This window comes from Scyliorhinus canicula, chromosome 15 (genome assembly GCF_902713615.1).
Source record: "Scyliorhinus canicula chromosome 15, sScyCan1.1, whole genome shotgun sequence".
Taxonomy (NCBI): Eukaryota; Metazoa; Chordata; class Chondrichthyes; order Carcharhiniformes; family Scyliorhinidae; genus Scyliorhinus; species Scyliorhinus canicula.
In genome coordinates, this window is record NC_052160.1 from 80,284,454 (window position 1) to 80,305,675 (window position 21,222).

General features: G+C 49.7%; 1 protein-coding gene across 1 annotated transcript in view; it reads left to right on the top strand.

Moving 5' to 3' along the window:
* LOC119978479 (DNA damage-regulated autophagy modulator protein 2-like) overlaps nucleotides 1–21,222 on the top strand; it is a 147,661-nt gene that overhangs the window by 107,755 nt on the left and 18,684 nt on the right. Inside the window, exons 5-6 of the mRNA XM_038820141.1 lie at nucleotides 10,053–10,230; nucleotides 16,944–17,026. Of these exons, the coding sequence (XP_038676069.1) occupies nucleotides 10,053–10,230; nucleotides 16,944–17,026 (261 nt within the window). The remainder of the gene's footprint in view (nucleotides 1–10,052; nucleotides 10,231–16,943; nucleotides 17,027–21,222) is intronic.

Consider the following 21,222-nt stretch of genomic DNA (forward strand, 5'->3'; position numbering starts at 1 on the left):
GCCTGGTATGGAGGGTATTAGCTATGAGGAGAGATTGAATGAACTGGGATTGTTCTCCCTCGAGAGACGGAGGCTGAGGGGCGACCTGATAGAAGTTTATAAAATTATTAGGGGTATAGATAGGGTGGACAATTGGAGGCTTTTTCCCAGGGCGAAATGACAATTACAAGGCGGCACAAGTTTAAGGTGAGAGGGGATAGGTTCAGTGGAGATGTGCGGGGGTTGTTTTTTACACAGAGGGTGGTGGTGGCCTGGAATGCACTGCCAAGTGAGGTGGTTGAGGCAGATACATTAGCGACCTTTAAGACTTATCTGGATAGGCACATGAACAGACTGGGAGTAGAAGGATACAGGCGGTTGGTCTAGATAGGACATGTGATCGGCTCAGGCTTGAAGGGCTGAAGGGCCTGTTCCTGTGTTGTATTGTTCCTTGTCCTTTGTCCTACCACCCCTGACATTGTGTATGGGTGCAGAGGTGGGCTGGATTGGAAGTCGGGCCCACTGTCCCCAGATTGTGTATGTGTGCAGAGATTGGCTGGATTGGAAGTCGGGCCTACTGACCCCAGGTGGTGTATGGTTGTGGAGGTGGGCTGGATTGGAAGTTGGGCCTACCACCCTCAGATTGTGTACGGGTGTAGAGATGGTCTGGATTGGAAATTGGGCCTACCACCCCAGATTGTATGTGGGTGTGGAGGCGGGCTAGATTGGAAGTTGGGCCTACCACCCTCAGATTGTGTACGGGTGTAGAGATGGTCTGGATTGAAAATTGGGCCTACCACCCCAGATTGTGTGTGGGTGTGGAGGCGGGCTGGATTGGAAGTTGGGCCTACCACCCCCAGATTGTGTATGGGTGCGGAGGCGGGCTGGATTGGAAGTTGGGCCTACCACCCCAGATTGTGTACGGGTGCGGAGGCGGGCTGGATTGGAAGTTGGGCCTACCACCCCCAGATTGTGTGTGGAGGTGGGCTGGATTGAAAGTTGGGCCTACTGTCCCCAGATGGTGGATGAACAAAGAACAATACTGCACAGAAACAGGATCTTCGACCCTCTGAGCCTACGCCGACTATAGTATCTGCCGAAACTAAAACTGTATGCACTTACGGAGTCAGTATCATAGAACATAGAATGCAGAAGGAGGCCATTCGGCCCATCGAGTCTGCACCGACCCCCTTAAGCCCTCACTTTCACCCTATCCCCATAACCCAATAACCCCTCCCAGCCTTTTTGGTCACTAAGGGCAATTTATCATGGGCAATCCACCTAACCTGCATGTCTTTGGTCTGCGGGAGGAAACAGGAGCATGCGGAGGAAACCCACGCAGTCATGGGGAGAACGTGCAGACTCCGCACAGACAGTGACCCAGCCGGGAATCGAACCTGGGACCCTGGAGCTGTGAAGCCACAGTACTATCCACTTGTGCTACCGTGCTGTCCTTCCATTCCCACCCTATTCATATATTTGTCCAGATGTTCCTTAAATGCTGCTATCGTACCTGCTCTCACCACCTCCCCAGGCAACGTGTTCTATATATTTACCAACCTCTGTGTAAAAAAACTTGTCTCGCAATATCTGTTCTAAACTTTCCCCACGCACTTTAAACCTGGGCGGGATTTTCTGCAATGGAGGCAGAGTGTCCGTGCCGGCTTTTAATGATGGAGCGAAATGGGCGCGGGCACTGCCGCTCCAGCCTCCCTTCCCTGCGCATGCGCAGTGGCGCCATGCCAACTTCCTCAACGTGCCGGCCGCGACGCAAAATGGTGCGGGGTTCAGGGGCCGGTCACGTAACAAAATAGGGCCGGGGCTGGAGAGGCCGGCCCACTGATTGGTGGGCCCCGATTGCGGGCCAGTCCCCATTATTAGTGTAGAGACCGGCTGGATTGAAGTCGGGCCTACTGTCCCCAGATTGTGTCTGGGTGCAGAGGTGGGCTGGATTGAAGTTGGGCCTAGTGTCTGGGTGCAGAGGCGGGCTGGATTGAAGTTGGGCCTAGTGTCTGGGTGCAGAGGCGGGCTGGATTGAAGTTGGGCCTAGTGTCCCCAGATCGTGTATGGGTGCAGAGAATGGCTGGATTGAAGTTGGGCCTACTGTCCCCAGATTGTGTCTGGGTGCAGAGGCTGGCTGGATTGAAGTCGGGCCTAGTGTCTGGGTGCAGAGGCGGGCTGGATTGAAGTTGGGCCTACTGTTCCCAGATCGTGTATGGGTGCAGAGACTGGCTGGATTGAAGTCAGGCCTACTGTCCCCAGATTGTGTCTGGGTGCAGAGGCCGGCTGGATTGAAGTTGGGCCTACTGTTCCCAGCGCTGGATTGAAGTCAGGCCTAGTGTCTGGGTGCAGAGGCGGGCTGATTTGAAGTTGGGCCTACTGTTCCCAGATCGTGTCTGGGTGCAGAGGCGGGCTGGATTGGAAATCAGGTCAACTGTCCCCAGATCCTATATATGTGCAGAGGCGGGCTAGATTGGAAGTCGGGCCTATTGTCTCCAGATCGTATATGTGTGCAGAGGCGGGCTGGATTTGAAGTCGGGCCTACTGTCCCCAGATCGTGTATGTCTGCAGAGACTGGCTGGATTGGAAGTCGGGTCTACTGTCCCCAGATTGTGTATGTGTGCAGAGATGGGCTGGATTGAAGTCAGGTCAACTGTCCCCAGATCGTGAATAGGGGCGGAGGCGGCCATATTAGAAGGCCTTCCCCTGTGCATGTGCACAGTGTTGAATTTAATATTTTTAAAAGGAGTGAAACCAAAAATTACCATGTCCCCCATCTGCACACTCTCCATGCCCATAGTACAAAGTACATCTGCACACCCTTCATGACCAGCACGGTAGCACAAGTGCTTAGCACTGTGGCTTCACAGCGCCAGGGTCCCAGGCTCGATTCCCTGCTGGGTCACTGTCTGTGCGGAGTCTGCACGTTCTCCCCGTGTCTGTGCGGGTTTCCTCCGGGTGCTTCGGTTTCCTCCCACAGTCCAAAAATGTGCAGATTAGGTGGATTGGCTATGATAAAGTGCCCTTAGTGACCAAGAAAAAAGGTTAGAAGGGGATAGTGGGTTTCGGGATGGGGTGTGTGAGGACTTAAGTGGGTCGGTGCAGACTCGATGGGCCGAATGGCCTCGTTCTGCACTGTATGTTCTATGTTGTTCTATGACCATAGTACCCCATATGGCAACCCATGTGCCTCTACCCATCACCCCCATACTCCCTATGCCACACAGATCCCCAAGGCCCTTTATATTATGCCAACTCATGCTTGCCAATCTCCTGTGCCTCTACCCCCTCCGTGCCAACTCAGCTAGTATACTTTGATGGTTCCTTGACAGTTCTTTGACAACTTGGCAATTTCAATGAGTTTATGCACTTTCAATGCACAATCATATTGACTTTTAATAATACCAAACGGTGCCTTACCTCCCCCAAAGAGGTCACGGGACCATATCCGTACCTCTCCGAAGAGGTTCCCAGTTATCCAAATGAATCCAGTAAGTTCAGACTCTTACCTTGTGTATATTCACACTCTGGGTTTTACACTGCTGACCGACCAAAGTCCCACTCCAGTGGAGGCAGCTAGTGAGTTAAATGGGCAGCTGCTCCATAAACCGCGCATGCATGAAAGCTCGCCTGACTCCACTCCTGTCCGCAAAAATAGAACATGCTGCGATAGGGGCGGGACTTGGAATTTCTGGCATTCCTGGGATTTCTGCCAACTGTGGTGAAAATCTGGGCCGAAGAACTTGAGTTGAATGGACTTTATTGACTCCAAATCGGTGCACCCTTGTCAACTCAGATTTGGAATATTGGTTAAATCCTTACCAATATTACAGTTCTCCCAGAAAAGATTGTACCCAGAAGATTGTATACAGCCTTGCTCATCACTGACTCATTACGAATGACTCAAATCACCAGCATTGCAAGAGTGCCAGAAGCACTTAAATAGCATCAAGAAACTGGTTAACTGAGGCTCTGTAATTTGTGATATTGATGTAAATAGCCTGCATATTAGCCACTTTCTAATAACTGCTGTTAAAAAGGCAAAGGGACAGGTTCCCCCACTCCTAGGTAAGCACAGTGGTTAGCATTGTTGCTTCACATCGCCATGGTCCCAGGTTCAATTCCCGGCTTGGGTCACTGTCTGTGCGTAGTCTGCACGTTCTCCCCGTTTCTGCTTGGGTTTCCTCCGGTTTCGTCCCACAAGTCCTTAAAGACGTGCTGTTAGGTAATTTGGACATTCTGAATTCTCCGTGTACCCGAACAGGCGCCGGAATGTGGTGACTGGGCGTTTTCACAGTAACTTTATTGCAGTGCTAATGTGAGCCTACTTGTGACAGTAATAAAGATTATATTATTATAATTATGAGAAATGGTTTGTGATCAGATAAGGATAAAGTCTCCATTATTATTATTACACTAAATATGGAAAAGATAGTCAGGTCATTTACTGTACATAGTTTGATTTTCAAATTGATGTTTAGCCAATAAACAATGTTGAAGTAATCTGAAACCATTGTCCTCGGCATTGAAAACCAAGATGGTGCCGGAGTGAGGTGACTTCTTGCAAGCTGTGCCCAGCATACTCTCTAATTCTATCTTTTACTCTTGTTCTCTGCTTCTCAAACTTCATTCTAACTGTTTTAAACTCTCTATTAAGTTGATCTTTTCTCTACACCTTGCTATAACTGTAACATTATATTCTGTAGTCTCTCCTTCCTTGCCTAGATACGGTATGCATTGTTTGTACAGCATGCAAGAAACAACACTTTTCACTGTATACTAATACATGTGACAATAAGAAATCAAATCAAATCAAATCAAAATAGAGAAAACAAATTGGGAGATTATCAACTCTTTAAGCTGAGTTAATAAAAGGTCAAAAAGGTCACCAGCTGCAATCTTGTGGAATGTTCCCAAACCCCCTTCCCATCTCCCAAATTCAAAATCATCATTCCGAACAGGAAAGTACTAAGGGAATTGTAGACTGATAGAAGTCTCAGGCAGGATTTTCCATTCGTGTCCGTTCCAAGACCAGCTGCGGTATTCTCCGACCCCCCCCCCCCGCTGGGTCGGAGAATCCCAGGGGAGCAGCGTGAAATCCGCCCTGTCGCTCCGACGCCAGCTGCTGTATTCTCCAGCGTTGGTTTTCAGTTGGGAGCGGGGACCACGTCACGTTGGTCAGGGGCTGTTGGAAGTGGCTCCCCCGGCAATTCTCCAGGCTTCGATGGGCCGAGCGGCTGTTGGTTTCTGGCCAGTCCTGCCGGCATGAAATGGACATGGTCCCACATGGCAGGACCTGGCTGGTAGGGTCCTCGGGAGGGCGCTGGGGTTCCGGCCCTGGGGGCGGCCCCCACGGTGGCCTGACCCGCAATCGGGGCCCACCGATCTGCAGGTGGGCCTGTGCCGTGGGGGCACTCCTTCCTTCCGCGCCTGCCCCTGTAGGGCACCGCCATGGCCAGCGCAGAGAAGACACCCCTTGCGCTTGTGCAAAAATACGCCGGTCGGTCTGCGCATGCGCAGAACAACGGCAGCGGTTCTGCACATGCGCTAACTCACGCTGGCCCTTCGGCGACGGCGCCAACCTCTCCGTCGCCAACCCCTCCGGCACCGGCCTAGCCCCCGGAAGTGCGGCGGATTCCGGTTGGCCCAACGCCGGAATGGTTCGTGCCTTTTTTTTAACGCCGGATTCGGGCCATTGGGGGATTCGGGAGAATCCCGCCGCGGTTGTTCCCGCCCAAGATTAATGCACTTTAAATGATTCGGCAAATTTCCAGTCCCGCCCACGTTGATTCCCGTGGCGGGTGTGGCTGGAAAATTCACTCCCTCGTCTTCTGAATACAGTACGATGCAAAGATGTTTTTCCCAGTATCCTGATCAATCTTGATCACTCCAACTTTCTTCAACAAAATCATATTATCTGCTTATTCATATCAGTGCTATTTCTTGAGACCTTGTTGAGCACACATTTCCTCCAGTACATCACTGGCTATATTTCATTGTCTGTGAAGTGCTTTGAGGATTTTCTGAGTTTGCAAAAGATGCTATATATAAATCAGATACATCAAATATAAATTTTTATGAATAGTTTTTTCCTATTCTTGCCAGAGTGCTTCACAACCTATAAAGTAGTCTGGAAATGTGATGTAGAAAACGCTGCACTCAATCTGTGCACAGCAACTCCCACAAGCAACTATGAGATAAATGGCCAGATAATCTGCTTCTCTCATGTTGATTTGTGATATATTGCACAGGACATTCTTTTTCGGGAAGTGCCGGCTAAGAGGGCAGACATCAGGTAATGCCTCAGCTGAAAGACACTGGGCGGGATTCTCCATCCTGACAGCCCCGTTTTCCGGCGTGGGACCCCCCGTCAGCAGCGGGATTCTCCGTTCCCTCAGCCGACCAATGGGGTTTCCCATTCTGGGCCACCCATGCCTTCGGAAAATGCGCGGGTGCGGGTGCTCTGCTGGTGGGACGGAGGATCCCACAGACGGAGAATCCCGCACAGTACCTCTGACAGTGCAGTCTTCCCATGGTCCTGCACTGAGATGCCATGTGCTGAAGTCGCTGAGCGGTATTTGAGCCCGTGGGACATGGTGGCATCTGCTGAATTATTGCACCTAACCAATCCACAATAACCCAAACCCAAGCTGCAGCAACAGAAGAATAGATTGTGGAATAAATCAACAAAACAGTAACTATTCTTAAATGGAAAAAAACAGGTATGGACAGTGCTAATGGCAAATGTACAACATTCAATGTGATGTGATAAAGCTGCTTTATGAATGGCTATGTTGATCTGTTATTTCAGTAGAATGTTGAGGTAATTTTACATGCCTGATGGCAGGCGAGAGTGGAAGAGTTTCCTGGGCAGTCATACTGCTGAAGGTAATGGTAAACCCACTGCAGTACTTTACCAAGAATGATCATGGAACAATCCAATAGAGGTCCATGGTTGCCAACATCCATGTTACCTGGAAGAGGAGGAGAGGTAATTGAATAGATTTTGTGAACTTTGCAGCCGTAGTCAAATAGAGAAATATCCTTCTGGCCCGAAAGGATTTGTATAATTGAGGCTGCATGTCATTTGCTGAGTATGCCAAAGATAAATGTGAAGAGCATTTGGTGACCCTGGAATAGTCCGTAGAGGCAAATCATGTGTTTAAGACAAGAGAGTTTAGCAAAGGTTTCTCAAGTGTTTTTGACCTGATAACCAGTGTTTCATTGTTGTTCAGTTGTGTGTTTATTTGTCTTTACTCTTTCAATGGCTATATATCTTTTACTTGACTGTAAATCTTTGGATAGAGTGAGATAATTTGTAAAAAGATTGTACACAGTGGTTAGTGAGGCTGTGAAAGTCTCTACCAGTGATAGTGATATTGTCAATATGAAGAATAGTTGAAGTAAAGGAATCTGGGACCAGAGTGCAGGTCTGCAGGGCTAGGGTGATGCTAGGGTGCTGTATAAATAGCAGTATGAGCTGGTTGGATTAAATAGTGTATTTACAAATTGTAAATTCCAGATGATACTTTATAACAGCTTCACAATCATCCTGAAAATGTTGTAGAGCACAACAATTTTTCTGACTTAACATTTAAGAAAATCTTTTGGCCTGATTTTATTCTTACATGGGATGTGAGCGTTGCTGGACATTTTTTTTCATCTCAGGGGTAATCAGGGATTTGGAACGTTTGCTGGCCTTGCCAAAGATGCTCGTAGTAAAAAAATCACAAAAGTTAGCATTTGCCTGATTAATTAAGAGCTGCACTGTGGTTCAGTGGTTAGCACAGTTGTCTCAGGGCCAGGAACCTGGGTTTAATTCAAGCCTTGGGTGACTGTGTGGAGTTTGCACTTTCCCCCTATGTCGCGTGGATTTCTTCCGGGTGCTCCAGTTTCCTCCCACTATCCTTTGGAGGACAGATGGTCCAAGATGGCATCGGAGCGTGGTGACTCTCTGTGAGCTCTCTCACACAGATCCTCTTCCTACAACTCTTATAACCGTACTAACCTTTAAAAATGTAGTTCTAACACTAATACTGGGCGGGATTCTCCCCTACCCGGCGGGGTGGGGGGTCCCGGCGTAGCGGAGTGGCGCCAACCACTCCGGCGTCGGGCCTCCCCAAAGGTGCGGAATTCTCCGCACCTTTAGGGGCCAAGCCCTCACATTGAGGGGCTAGGCCCACGCCGGGGTGGTTGGTACCACGCCGACTGGCGGCAAAACCGGCACAACAGCCTTTGACGCCTGCCAGCCGGTGTCGGGGCTGGCCGAAAGGCCTTCGCCGGTTCGCGCATATGCCGGTGCATCAGCTGCCGCTGACGTCACCACCGGCACATGCGAGCTGGGGGATTCTCTTCCGCCTGCGCCATGGTGGAGGCCGTGGCGGCGGCAGAAGAAAGAGAATGCCCCCACAGCACTGGCCCACCCGCCGATCGGTGGGCCCCGATCGCAGGCCTGGCCACCGTAGGGGCACCCCCCCCGGGGTCCGATCGCCCCGTATTTTGGGTTGTGGGAGCGAAACCCACGCAAACACGGGGAGAATGTGCAACCATTCTCGTATGCCCGTATGCTCACACTTTCCTGTACCTTTGTAATTACATTGTGTATCTATGCATGTCCGATGTGCTTTTTATCCTGTATGGAATGATCTGCCTGGACCGTATGCAGAACACAACCTTTTACTGTACCTTGGTACATGTGACAATAAAACAACTGTAATCCAAGACGTGCGGGTTAGGTGGATTGGCCAGGCTAAATTGCCCTTTAGTGCCAAAAAATATTCAGGTTAAGTGGGATTATGGGATAGAGTCCGGGAGTTGGTTTAGGTAGAGTGCTCTTCAGAGGGTTGGTGCAGACCTGATGGGCTGAATGGTCTCCTTCTGCATTGTCGGGATTCTATGATTCTATGACTGTGTGGTTCACTCCATTCTCATTCTCTTACTGGCGTTATCCTTTAATACTTGATGTAGGTCCGGTTTAGTTCAGTTGGCTACGCATCTGGTTCATGATGGCGAGCAAGGCCAACAGCATGGGTTCAATTCTTGTACCAGCTAAGGTGATTCATAAGCCTTCTCAACCTTGCCCTTGCCTGAGGTGTGGTGATCCTCAGGTTAAATCACCACCAGTCAGCTCTGCCCCTCAAAGGGGAAAGCAGCCGTCAACTGGGTTTAGGGTGACTTTACCTTACTTTAACAGTGCAATATGTTGGGCAGCACGGTGGCGCAGTGGGTTAGCCCTGCGGCCTCACGGCGCCGAGGTCCCAGGTTCGATCCCGACTCTGGGTCACTGTCCGTGTGGTTGCACATTCTCCCCGTGTTTGCGTGGATTTCGCTCCCTCAACCCAAAAAGATGTGCAGGGTAGGTGGATTGGCCACACTCAATTCCCCCTTAATTGGAAAAAATGAATTGGGTATTCTAAATTTAATTTTTTTTAAAACAGTGCGATATGTAGACCTAAGTTATATTGCTGAAAAAAGAGACATGCTGTCAAAGCTTTGTGTTTTGCACTCATCAGCACAGACGCAAGAATACAAAATTCCAAAGTGAGCAACAATTAATACAGCATGATAAAAGAGTGCTGATAGGTTCACAAGTGGGCTCTGATTGGTCGAAGCATTGCCATAGAAAATGCACCAGTGAACAGTTTTTGTTTAAGTTCAAAAAAGGCAATTCAACTCTAATTGGTTGAGGCAGTACTCAAGTTCCGTAATGCCAAGCAAACTACATCCACTTGTTGCATTGCAACAAGTCAAGTTTCAAAACTGTATATTTGTGTAGAAATCAAAGTTTTGAGAAACTTCAGGATGGGTCCTGAAAACCTTCAGTCCTCCTTTTGGTATGTATGACGGTGGCAGTGATGGACAATGGGAAATCATTCACATTTGCCCACCTCTAAGCTGTGAACCTCCGTACGCTGTCACATTGAGCAGGATCACCCAACAAACGGTGAACAAAATATCACCGTTTCTGAGAACTGTGCAACACATTCAATTGACTTGATTCTGTGCATTTGCTGGTTCCCGATTGGCTCATTTGTCTCTTTGTAATTTTGTTATTCTCTTCTTTTTTCTTTTAGAAAACCGCGATCATTCAAGTCCATGTCTGTGGTGCTGTGCTGACGTTTGGGATAGGAGTTGTTTACCTCCTGCTGCAGACAATTCTATCGTACAAGATGCAGCCACTCGTCCATGGCATTGGGATCTTCCGGATTCGGTGTGCTCTTTTAATCTGGTGTGCGGGCAGCATCGTCAGCAGTATCCTTCAGAAAGGCCAATGTGTCAGTCTCCTATCGCAAAGAGCCCTTTCCTCGGAGCAACAGGATTGTCCACTGAGGATTGGTGATGGGCAATAGAATAACGGGGAAGATTTCCCCGAGGTATAGAGGAGTGTAAAAATGGAGGGTGGGGGGAGATTTATACCTGGGGGATGCCTGGAGCTTGGGGATTGTACTTGAGGACTGTCTGGATCAGAGAGATTGTTCCTGGGGACTGTCTGGATCAGAGAGATTGTACCTGGGGACTGTCTGGATCAGAGAGATTGTACATGGGGACTGTCTGGATCAGAGAGATTGTACCTGGGCACTGTCTGGATCAGGGGATTGTACCTGGGCACTGTCTGGATCAGGGGATTGTACCTGGGGACTGTCTGGATCGGGGGGATTGTACATGGGGACTGTCTGGAACGGGGGGATTGTACCTGGGGACTGTCTGGATCAGGGGATTGTACCTGGGGACTGTCTGGATCGGGGGGATTGTACATGGGGACTGTCTGGATCGGGGGGATTGTACCTGGGGACTGTCTGGATCAAGGGATTGTACCTGGGGACTGTCTGGATGGGGGGGGGGGGATTGTATGGGGACTGTCTGGATCAGAGAGATTGTACCTGGGGACTGTCTGGATTGGGGGGATTGTACCTGGGCACTGTCTGGATCAGAGAGATTGTACCTGGGGACTGTTTGGATCAGAGATTGTTCCTGGGGACTGTCTGGATCAGGGAGATTGTACATGGGGACTGTCTGGATCGGGGGGATTGTACCTGGGGACTGTCTGGATCGGGGGGATTGTACATGGGGACTGTCTGGATCAGAGAGATTGTACATGGGGACTGTCTGGATCAGAAAGAGTGTACCTGGGGACTGTCTGGATCAGGGGATTGTACCTGGGGACTGTCTGGATCGGGGGGATTGTACATGGGGACTGTCTGGATCAGAGAGATTGTACCTGGGGACTGTCTGGATCAGAGAGATTGTACATGGGGACTGTCTGGATCAGAGAGATTGTACCTGGGGACTGTCTGGATCAGAGAGATTGTACCTGGAGACTGTCTGGATCAGGGGATTGTACCTGGGGACTGTCTTAATCGGGGGGATTGTACATGGGGACTGTCTGGATCGGGGGGATTGTACATGGGGACTGTCTGGATCGGGGGGATTGTACATGGGGACTGTCTGGATCGGGGGGATTGTACATGGGGACTGTCTGGATCGGGGGGATTGTACATGGGGACTGTCTGGATCAGAGAGATTGTACCTGGGGACTGTCTGGATCAAGGGATTGTACCTGGGGACTGTCTGGATCAGGGAGATTGTACATGGGGACTGTCTGGATCGGGGGGATTGTACATGGGGACTGTCTGGATCGGGGGGATTGTACATGGGGACTGTCTGGATCAGAGAGATTGTTCCTGGGGACTGTCTGGATCAGAGAGATTGTTCCTGGGGACTGTCTGGATGAGAGAGATTGTTCCTGGGGACTGTCTGGATCAGGGGATTGTACCTGGGGACTGTCTGGATCGGGGGGATTGTACTTGGGGACTGTCTGGATGGGGTGGATTGTATGGGGACTGTCTGGATCAGAGAGATTGTACCTGGGGACTGTCTGGATCAGTGGATTGTACCTGGGGACTGCCTGGAACGGGGGGGATTGTACATGGGGATGTCAGGATCAGAGAGATTGTACCTGGGGACTGCCTGGATCTGGGGGGATTGTACCTGGGGACTGTTTGGATTGGGGGGATTGTACCTGGGGACTGTCTGGTTCGGGGGGGGGATTGTACCTGGGGACTGTCTGGATCAGAAAGATTGTACCTGGGGACTATTTGGATTGGGGGGATTGTACATGGGGACTGTCTGGTTCGGGGGGGGGATTGTACCTGGGGACTGTCTGGATCAGAGAGATTGTACCTGGGGACTGTCTGGATCAGGGGATTGTACCTGGGGACTGTCTGGATCGGGGGGGATTGTACCTGGGGACTGTCTAGATTGGGGGGATTGTACATTGGGACTGTCTGGATTAGGGAGATTGTACATTGGATCTGTTGGTCGAAGGTTGGAATTTTTGCCTGTTTATCTTGTCCTTTAAATTGAGGTGAATCACTGGAATCTGTTCTTAAGAGTGAAACACTGGCTCCCTCTTTGTTTCTCTCTGTGACTTTTTTCCTCTCGCACTCCTTTCATAGAACATAGAACATTCAGTGCAGAAGGAGGCCATTCGGCCCATCGAGTCTGCACCGACCCACTTAAGCCCTCACTTCCACCGTATCCCCGTAACCCAATAACCCCATCTAACCTTTTTTGGGCACGAAGGGCAATTTTAACATGTCCAATCCACCTAATTCTTGGACTGCGGATGGAAACCGGAGCACCCGGAGTAAATCCAAGCTGACACAGGGAGAACGTGCAGACTCCGCACAGTCAGTGACCCAAGCCGGGAATCGAACCTGGGACCCTGGCGCTGTGAAGCCACAGTGCTAGCCACTTGTGCTGCCATGCTGCTCTGTCTCCTTCTGCCTCTCTCTCAGTCTCCTGGTGTCTCTCTCTCTCTCTTTATCGCTCTTGCTTTCACTCTCACTGAGCACAATTGTATCAAACTTTCTGGAGATGGCTGAAGGAACATACAGGGCTGGCCAGTGGAACCTCCTGCTCGATTTCCCAGGCATCAGCTCATGAATAAACTGCCACCTGGGTTGCCATGTCAATCATGATTCTGGAAAATAATGACCACAATATAATAAAGAGGGAGAAAATTGAATAAAGTAGCCAGAATTAAAAATATCCGATTGTAAGATTTCCATTGGAACACCACCAACAAGTTCCCTCCCAGCCATGCACCATCCTGACTGGGAAATATATCGCCATTCCTTCACTGTCACTGGGTCGAAATGTTGTAACTTCCTCCCTAACAGCACAGTGTGTGTACCTACATAGAACATAGAACAGTACAGCACAGAACAGGCCCTTCGGCCCTCGATGTTGTGCCGAGCCATGATCACCCTACTCAAACCCACGTAACCACCCTATACCCGTAACCCAATAACCCCCCTTAACCTTACTTTATTAGGACACTACGGGCAATTTAGCATGGCCAATCCACCTAACCCGCACATCTTTGGACTGTGGGAGGAAACCGGAGCACCCGGAGGAAACCCACATCATCAGGTTGATAGCAGATCCCAAGAAAAGCAATTTGTAGAATGACTACGAGATGGGTTTTTTGGAGCAGCTTGTGGTAGAGCCCACTAGGGAACAGGCAATTCTGGATTTTGGTGATGTGTAATGAGGCAGACTTGATTAGGGAACTTAAGGTGAAGGCACCCTGAGGGAGCAGTGGCCATAATATGATAGAATTCACCCTGCAGTTTGAGATGGAAAAGCTGTAACGGTTTTACAATTGAGTAAAGGTAACTACAAAGACATAAGGGAGGAGCTGGCCAGAGTTGATTGGAAGGGTAGCCTAGTAGGGAAGACAGCGCTACAGCAATGGCAGGAGTTTTGGGGGGTTACTCGGGAGGCACAAGAGAAATTCATCCCAAGGAGGAGGAAACATGCCACGGGAAGACAAGTCAACCATGGCTGATGAGGGAAGTTGCTCTGGGAGTCCTCAACATCAACCCTGGATCCCATGAAGCCTCATGGCATCAAGTTAAACTTGGGCAAGGAAACCTCTGCTGATTACCACATACCGGCCAACATCAGCTGATGAATCAGCACTCCTCCATGTTAAACACCACTTGGAGGAACCACTAAGGGTGGCAAGAGCATAGAATGTATTCTGGATGGGGGACTTCAATGTTCATCAGCAAGAATGGCTTGGCAGTGCCACCACAGACGTGCTGGCTGGGTCCTAAAGGATGTAGCTGCTAGACTGGGACTGTAGCAGGTGGTGAGGGAACCAACAAGAGGGAAACTCATTCTAACATAATCCTCACCAACCTGTCAGCTGCAGATGCATCTGTCCATGATAGTATTGATAGGAGTGACCAACACACCGGCCTTGTGGAATTCAAGTCCTGTCTTCACATTGAGGATACCGGAAAGGGGGGGTGATGAGGCAGAAGTCATGGTACACGTTGGTACCAATGACATCAGTAGAAAGAGGGATGAGGTCTTGCATCAAGAATTCAGGGAGCTAGGTAGTAGACTAAAAAGCAGAACCTCTCCGATTGTAATCTCTGGAATACTGCCAGTGCCACATGTTAGCGAGTAATAGGAGAATAGCGCAGATGAATGCGTGGCTTGATGCAGGAGGGAGGGTTTTAGATTCCTGGGTCACTGGGACCATTTCTGGGGAAGGTGGGACCTGTACAAGCGGGAACTAGAGCAGGACTAACATCCTTGCTGCCGGGTTTGCTAATGCTGTTGGGAGGACTTTAAACCAATTCGGCCAGGGGAAGGGACACAGACTGTTAGCAGAATCGGGACACAGAAAAGCAATTAAGTCAGAGGGAATACAGCGGTAGTAAGTTTCAAGGGAGTAAGACCAGGTTGGATGGCTTCTGCTTTAATGTCAGAAGAATTACAGGTAAAACGGATGAGGTAAGGGAAAGGATTGACACGTGTCATTATGATGTAGTAGCCATCACGAAGATGTGATCGAGGGAGGGGCAGCTCAACATCCTGGGATATGGAATCTTCAGGGGAGACAGAGGAGAGGGTAAAAGAGGAGGAGGCATTGCATTATTTATTTATTTTTTAAATTTTTTAAAAAATAAATTTAGATGACCCAATTATTTTTTTCCAATTAAGGGGCAATTTAGCGTGGCCAATCCACCTACTCTGCACATTTTTGGGTTGTGGGGGCGAAACCCACGCAGACACGGGGAGAATGTGCAAACTCCACACAGACAGTAACCCAGAGCCGGGGTCGAACCTGGGACCTCAGCGGCGTGAGGCGGTTGTGCTAACCACTAGGCCACCGTGCTGCCCCTTGCATTATTAGTTAAGGAGTCAGTTATTTTGGTAAGGAGAGATGATATCTTGGAGGGGGCATCAAATGAAGCTTTTTGTGGGTAGAGCCAGGAACAGAAAAGTGATATTGCTCGGTTATTATAGACCCCCAGGTAGTCAGCAGGAAATTGAGGAGCAATTGAGCAATCATTAATCGGGATAGTCACTGTGTTAATGGCTTAGATGGAGTAGAGTTCTTAAAATATATACAGGAAAGGGTGGCACGGTGGCACAGTGGTTAGCACTGTAGCCTATGGCACTGAGGACCCGGGTTTGAATCCTGTCATGTGGAGTTTGCACATTCTCCCCATGTATGCGTTGGTTCCCTCTCCCCCCCCCCCCCCCCAACCCCAACCCATAGATGTGCAGGGTAGGTGGATTGGCCACGCTAAATTGCCCCTTAATTATAAAAGAATAATTGGGACTCTAAATTTATTTTTAAAATATATATACAGGAGAACGTTTTAGCTCAATATGTAGAGGGTCCAGCATGGGACGTGGCAGTGCTGGACCTAATTCTGGGGAATGATTCCTGGAGTGAGAGGGATGTGCTTTGTGGAGAGATTGAGTAAAATGTGCCGATACTGACTGGTGTTTAGAAGAATAGGAGGTGGCCTCATTAAACATCAGGGGCGGGATTCTCCCCTACCCGGCAGGCCGGACAGTCCCGGCGCCGAGGAATGGCGTGAACCACTCCGGCGTCGGGCCGCCACAAAGGTGCGGAATGGTTTGCGCCCACCGGCCGGCACAGAAGGGCCTCCGCCGGCTGGCGTGAGTTGGTAAATGCGTGGGGGGGGGTTCATCTCCGTATCGGCCTTCGCGGACTTTTACGCCTGCCGACGCGGAGGAATAGAGTGCCCCCCACGGCACAGGCCAGCCCGCGAATCGGTGGGCCCCGATCGTGGGCCAGTCCACCATGGGGGCACCTCCCGGGGCCAGATCCCCCCCGCGCCGCCCCCTAGGACCCCGGAGGCCGCCTGCGCAGCCAGGTCCCACTGATAAGTACCTACTCTAATTTAAGCCAATGGGACCGGCCGAAAACGGGCGGCCACTCAGCCCATCGCAGACCGGAGAATCGCCGGGGGGCCCACTGCCAGCGGCCACCAACCGACGCGGCACGATTCCCGCCCCCGCCAAATCCCCAACGCCGGAGAATTCGACAGCCGGCCGGGGCGGGATTTATGCCGCACCCCGGCGATTCTCCGACCCAGTGGGGGTTCGGAGAATTCCGCCCCAGATATTTAGAGGGTTTGGGTGGGTAGATCTGAGAGGCTGTTTCCCCGACTGGAAATCTAGAATTAGTGGTCACAGTCTCAGGATAAGGGGTTGGCCATTTAGTAGTGAAATGAGGATACATTTCTTGAGGGTTGTGAATCTTTTAGAACCCCTCACCCAGGTGGCTGAAGGCACTTGGTCGTTGAGTATGTTCAAAACTGAGATAGATACACTCTAAGGGAATTAAGGGAGTAGGAGATGAGGTGGGAAAGTAGAGCTGTAGTTGAGGGGCTCAATGGCCTGTACCTGCTCTTATTTTATAAGATCAACCAATTAATATTTTATAGAATCACATCAATTGGACATCCATATACAATTCCCTACCCATCCTCTGAACGGCTCATTCAGTTTAAGTATGGTCATTGATCTTTGCTGAGTTTGGTGGTTCTAATTTAAGATGTATAAAATTACTGCTTTTGAAAGTTGTCTGATGTTCCACGTCATTTCCATGACTCCCACCTTTCCAGTGTTTATCTCCTCTGTCATTCTCTACTCAATGATCCCGACCATTGACATGGCAAAGAAGCTCCACTGGAACCCTACAGAAAAGGTAAGCTTTGATTCGAGTGAAAATTTGGGGGCATGGGAGTTGTTGAGTGGGTGGGGTGGAGTGGGGTGGGGGCGGGGTGTTGGTGTTAGGGAAGGGGCAGCAGGAGTTGAGCATTGGGGGAGCAAATGAAAACGTTGAAGTACTCCAAAGAAAACAAACACCAACCTCTCACAGGCCTGATTTACAGCAGGAATCGGGCCTCAGAGAGCAGCCAAAGCATCTCGGCCATCTTGAGCCCGCAGTTTGAGAAGCCCTGTAATAATGGACGCAGCTGCTTCGATTACACACGGACTGTGTCGATCGTGCAAATGAGGACTGAGACCCTGATGCCACGGGCACCACAGGTTCTTCAGTACTTAGCAAAGTACTTAGTGAAATCCTCATTTCACGGGTAGGTGTGAGGATGTTAAACATTGAGGTTATATCCGCCTCAAATTGGTGCCACAAACATTCGCCAGCATGGGCTTACTTCCTGGGGCTGAGGTTAATTGGGTGTGCAGCCAGGTGGAAACTCCACTCCCTTGGGCTTCGCAGTCCGGCAATTTATAGAATCATAGAATTTACAGTGCAGAAGGAGGCCATTCGGCCCATCAAGTCTGCACAGGCCCTTGGAAAGAGCACCCTACTTAAACCCACGCCACAACTCTATCCCAGTAGCCCCACCTAAACTTTTGGGCACTAAGGGCAATTTAGAACATAGAACATTACAGCGCAGTACAGGCCCTTCGGCCCTCGCTGTTGCGCCAACCTGTGAAACCACTCGAAAGCCCATATACACTATTCCCTGATCATCCATATGTTTATCCAATGACCATTTAAATGCCCTTAATGTTGGCGAGTCCACTACTGTTGCAGGCAGGGCATTCCACGCCCTTCCTACTCTCTGAGTAAAGGACCTACCTCTGACATCTGTCCTATATCTATCTCCCCTCAATTTAAAGCTATGTCCCCTTGTGCCAGACATCACCATCCGAGGAAAAAGGCTCTCACTAGTCCACCCTGTCTAATCCTCTGATCATCTTGTATGCCTCAATTAAGTCACCTCTTAACCTTCTTCTCTAACAAAAACAGCCTCAAGTCCCTCAGCCTTCCCTCATAAGATCTTCCCTCCATACCAGGCAACATCCTGGTAAATCTCCTCTGCACCTTTTCCAATGCTTCCACAGCCTTCCTATAATGCGGCGACCAGAACTGCACGCAATACTCCAAATGGGGCCGCACCAGAGTTTTGTGCAGCTGCAATATGACCTCATGGCTCCGAAACTCAATCCCTCTCTCAATAAAAGCTAACACACCGTACGCCTTCTTAACAACCCTATCAACCTGGATGGCAACTTTCAGGGATCTATGTACATGGACACCGAAATCTCTCTGCTCATCCACACTACCAAGAATCTTACAATTAGCCCAGTACTCTGTCTTCCTGTTATTCCTTCCAAAATGAATCACCTCACACTTTTCTGCATTAAACTCCATTTGCCACCTCTCAGCCCAGCTCTGCAGCTTATCTATGTCCCTCTGTAACTTGCAATAACCTCAAAGGTCACCTTCTCAAAGAACTCAATAAGGGTTGTGAGGCACAACCTACTCTTCACAAAACCATGTTGACTATCTCTAATCAAATTATTCCTTTCCAGATGATTATAAATTCTATCTCTTATAAACCTTTCCAAGACTTTGTCCGCAACAGAAGTAAGGCTCACTGGTCTATAGTTACCGGGGTTGTCTCTACTCCCCTTCCTGAACAAGGGGACAACATTTGCTATCCTCCAGTCTTCTGGCACTATTCCTGAAGACAATGACGACATAAAGATCAAAGCCAAAGGCTCAGCAATCTCCTCCCTAGCTTCCCAGAGAATCCTAAGATAAATCCCATCCGGCCCAGGGGACCTATCTACTTTCACACTTTCCCGAATTGCTAACAGCTCCTCCTTATGAACCTCAAGCCCTTCTAGTCTAGTAGTCTGTATCTCAGTATTCTCCTCGACAACATTGTCTTTTTCCTGCGTGAATACTGATGAAAAATATTCATATAGCATCTCTCCTATCTCCTCGGACTCCACGCACAACTTCCCACTACAGTCCTTGACTGGCCCTACTCTTACCCTAGTCATTCTTTTATTCCTGCCATACCTATAGAAAGCTTTAGGGTTATCCTTGATCCTACCTGCCAAAGACTTCTCATGTTCCCTTCTGGCTCTTCTTAGCTCTCTCTTTAGGTCCTTCCTAGCTAACTTGTAACTCTTGAGCACCCTAACTGAACCTTCACGTCTCATCTTTACATAAGCCTCCTTCTTCCTCTTGACAAGTGATTCAACTACTTTAGTAGACCACGGTTCCCTTGCTCGACCACTTCCTCCCTGCCTGACAGGTACATACTTATCAAGGACACACAGTAGCTGTTCCTTGAACAAGCTCCACATTTCAATTGTGCCCATCGCCTGCAGTTTCCCTCCCCATCCTATGCATCCTACATCTTGCCTCATCGCATCATAATTGCCTTTCTCCCAGCTATAACTCTTGCTCTGCGGTATATACCTATCCCTTTCCATCGCTAAAGTAAACGTAACCGAATTGTGGTCACTATCACCAAAGTGCTCACCTACCTCCAAATCTAACACCTGTCCTATTCATTACCCAGTACCAAATCCAATGTGGCCTTGCCTCTTGTTGGCCTATCTACATACTGTGTCAGGAAACCCTCTGCACACATTGGACAAAAATGGACCCATCTAAAGTACTCGAACTATAGCGTTTCCAGTCAATATTTGGAAAGTTAAAGTCCCCCATAACAACTACCCTGTTACTTTCGCTCCTATCCAGAATCATTTTTGCAATCCTTTCCTCTACATCTCTGGAACTTTTTGGAGGCCTATAGAAAACTCCCAACAGGGTGACCTCTCCTTTCCTGTTTCTAATCTCAGCCGATATTACCTCAGTAGACGAGTCCTCATCAAACGCCCTTTCTGCCACCGTAATACTGTCCTTGACTAACAATGCCACCCCTCCCCCTCTTTTACCACCTTCCCTGAGCTTACTGAAATATCTAAATACCGGAACCTGCAACAACCATTCCTGTCCTTGCTCTATCCATGTCTCCGAAATGGCCACAACATCGAAGTCCCAGGTACCAACCCATGCCGCAAGTTCACCCACCTTATCCCGGATGCTCCTGGCGTTGAAGTAGACACACTTTAAACCACCTTCCTGCCTGCCGGTACACTCCTGCAACTTTGAAACCTTACTCATGACCTCACTACTCTCAACCTCCTGTATACTGGAGCTACAATTCAGGTTCCCAAACCACTGCTGAACTAGTTTAAACCCTCCCAAAGAGCATTAGCAAATTTCCCCCCCCAGGATATCGGTACCCCTCTAGTCCAGGTGTCGACCATCCCATTTGTAGAGGTCCCACCTACCCCAGAATGAGCCCCAATTATACAGCTATCTGAAACCCTCCCTCCTGCACCATCCCTGTAGCCACGTGTTCAACTGCTCTCTCTCCCTATTCCTCGTCTCGCTAGCACGTGGCACGGGTAACAAGCCAGAGATAATAACTCTATTTGTTCTAGATCTAAGTTTCCACCCTAGCTCCCTGAATTCCTGCCTTACATCCCTATCCCTTTTCCTACCTTTGTCGTTGGTGCCTATGTGGACCACGCCTTGGGGCTGCTCCCCCTCCCCTTAAGGATCCCGAAAACACAATCCGAGACATCGCAACCCTGGCACCTGGGAGTCAGCACAACAAATGCGAGTGTCTCTCGTTCCCACAGCATCTCCTATCTATCCCCCTAACTATGGAGTCTCAAATGACTAATGCTCTACTCCTCTCCCCCCTTCCCTTCTGAGCAACAGGGACAGACTCTCTGTCAGAGACCTGTACCCAATGGCTTACTCCTGGTAAGTCGTCCCCCACCACCAGTATCCAAAGCGGTATACTTGTGACTAAGGGGAACGACCACAGGGGATCCCTGTACTGACTGCTTCCTCCCAGCCCCTCTCATCGTCACCCATCTAACTTCATTCCCAGGAGTAAATACATCCCTGAAGCTGCTGGGCGCATTTCTGCCATGGGGAGATTAAGTGCCGACGCCGGAGTGAAAATCGGCGTCAGAGGCCGCTCCCAGCCCACTATTCTCCCGCCCCCCGGGGGGTTAGGAGCGGCGTCACGTCATTTACGTGTGCCGGGCCTTGGC